We start from the raw sequence: 846 nt of genomic DNA, 5'->3' as shown, positions 1-846 counted from the left end.
CTCCCCGGCCGCGCTCACCATCACGTAATGGCGCTGCATCTCCGTCTTCTCGTTGGCGAGCTTGTCGTACTCCACTTTGAGGCTGCGGGGGCAGGAGCAGCCGGCTCAGGCCTGGTGCCCGCACGGCCTCCTCGGAAGCCCCAACCCGAGGGCCTCCAGGAGCCCCTTTTCCACCTTCCCGACCCCCCCCGGGACACCCCATTATCCCACAGCCTGGGGACGCAGGACTTGAAACAACCCGAAACTTCCCGCGACCCAGCGAGTGGACTCGTCCCGGCCGCGGGGGCGCGGGACCCGATGCCGTCCGTCGACCCCCAGGCTGAGGCGCCCACGCGTCCGCAACCCACACACCAGTCCGGGGGACCCCGCGGGCGGCGCCCGGAGCTGGGCGGCTGCGGGCAGCCAGGGGTTAAGGCGGCGCGCTCAGAAAGGGGAAACAAAAGGCGGAGGCTAGGGCCGCCCTGGGGTCGGGAGCCCACTCCGTCCCCGCGGGGGGGGTGGCCGGAGCCTAGCCGCCCCCTCGCCAGCCCCGCGGCGTCCTACCCCACCCCCAACACGCCTCACCTGTGGTATTGAGCTTGCAGGAACTGGAATTCGTCTTTGATCCTGTCGCAAGACTCAGCCACCGTGAATTTAAATCCCGGCTGCCCGGGTTGATGGGGAGCCTGGAGCCCGCGAAGACAGGACCCGGGAGGGGGCGGCCGCATGAGACCGGGCTCCAGCGGCCCGGCTCCTCCCCACCGGCGCCCCTCTGGAGGCCTCCCTCAGCCCAGAGCCATCCCAGCAAGTTTTGAGCTCTCCGACGGGGCGGGGGGGAGGGCGCCCCTCCCTCCCGATGGCCCCAAG

At 70.8% G+C, this 846-nt stretch overlaps 1 protein-coding gene across 13 annotated transcripts in view; it reads right to left on the bottom strand.

Annotated features, from left to right (window-relative positions):
* Positions 1–730, bottom strand: part of TLE3 (transducin like enhancer of split 3) — a 45,292-nt gene extending 44,562 nt beyond the window's left edge. For 11 of the 13 annotated variants that reach the window (XM_008071251.2, XM_008071252.2, XM_021719143.1 and 8 more), the window contains exons 1-2: positions 565–730; positions 19–82 (exon numbers count right to left, since the gene is read on the bottom strand). In XM_008071251.2, coding sequence (XP_008069442.2) covers positions 19–82; positions 565–707 — 207 coding nt within the window. In that variant the 5' untranslated portion in view covers positions 708–730. Of the gene's footprint in view, positions 1–18; positions 83–564 lie in introns of those variants that run through there. The other 2 variants (XM_021719146.1, XM_021719145.1) reach the window with 1 other exon arrangement.
* Between the last annotated feature and the right edge of the window lie 116 nt (positions 731–846).

The sequence above is a fragment of the Carlito syrichta genome, unplaced genomic scaffold (assembly GCF_000164805.1).
Source record: "Carlito syrichta isolate Samal-C Ts95f unplaced genomic scaffold, Tarsius_syrichta-2.0.1 Scaffold314258, whole genome shotgun sequence".
NCBI lineage: Eukaryota > Metazoa > Chordata > Mammalia > Primates > Tarsiidae > Carlito > Carlito syrichta.
Note: the sequence above shows the minus strand (reverse complement) of the source record. Positions and strands in the feature narration are given on the sequence as shown.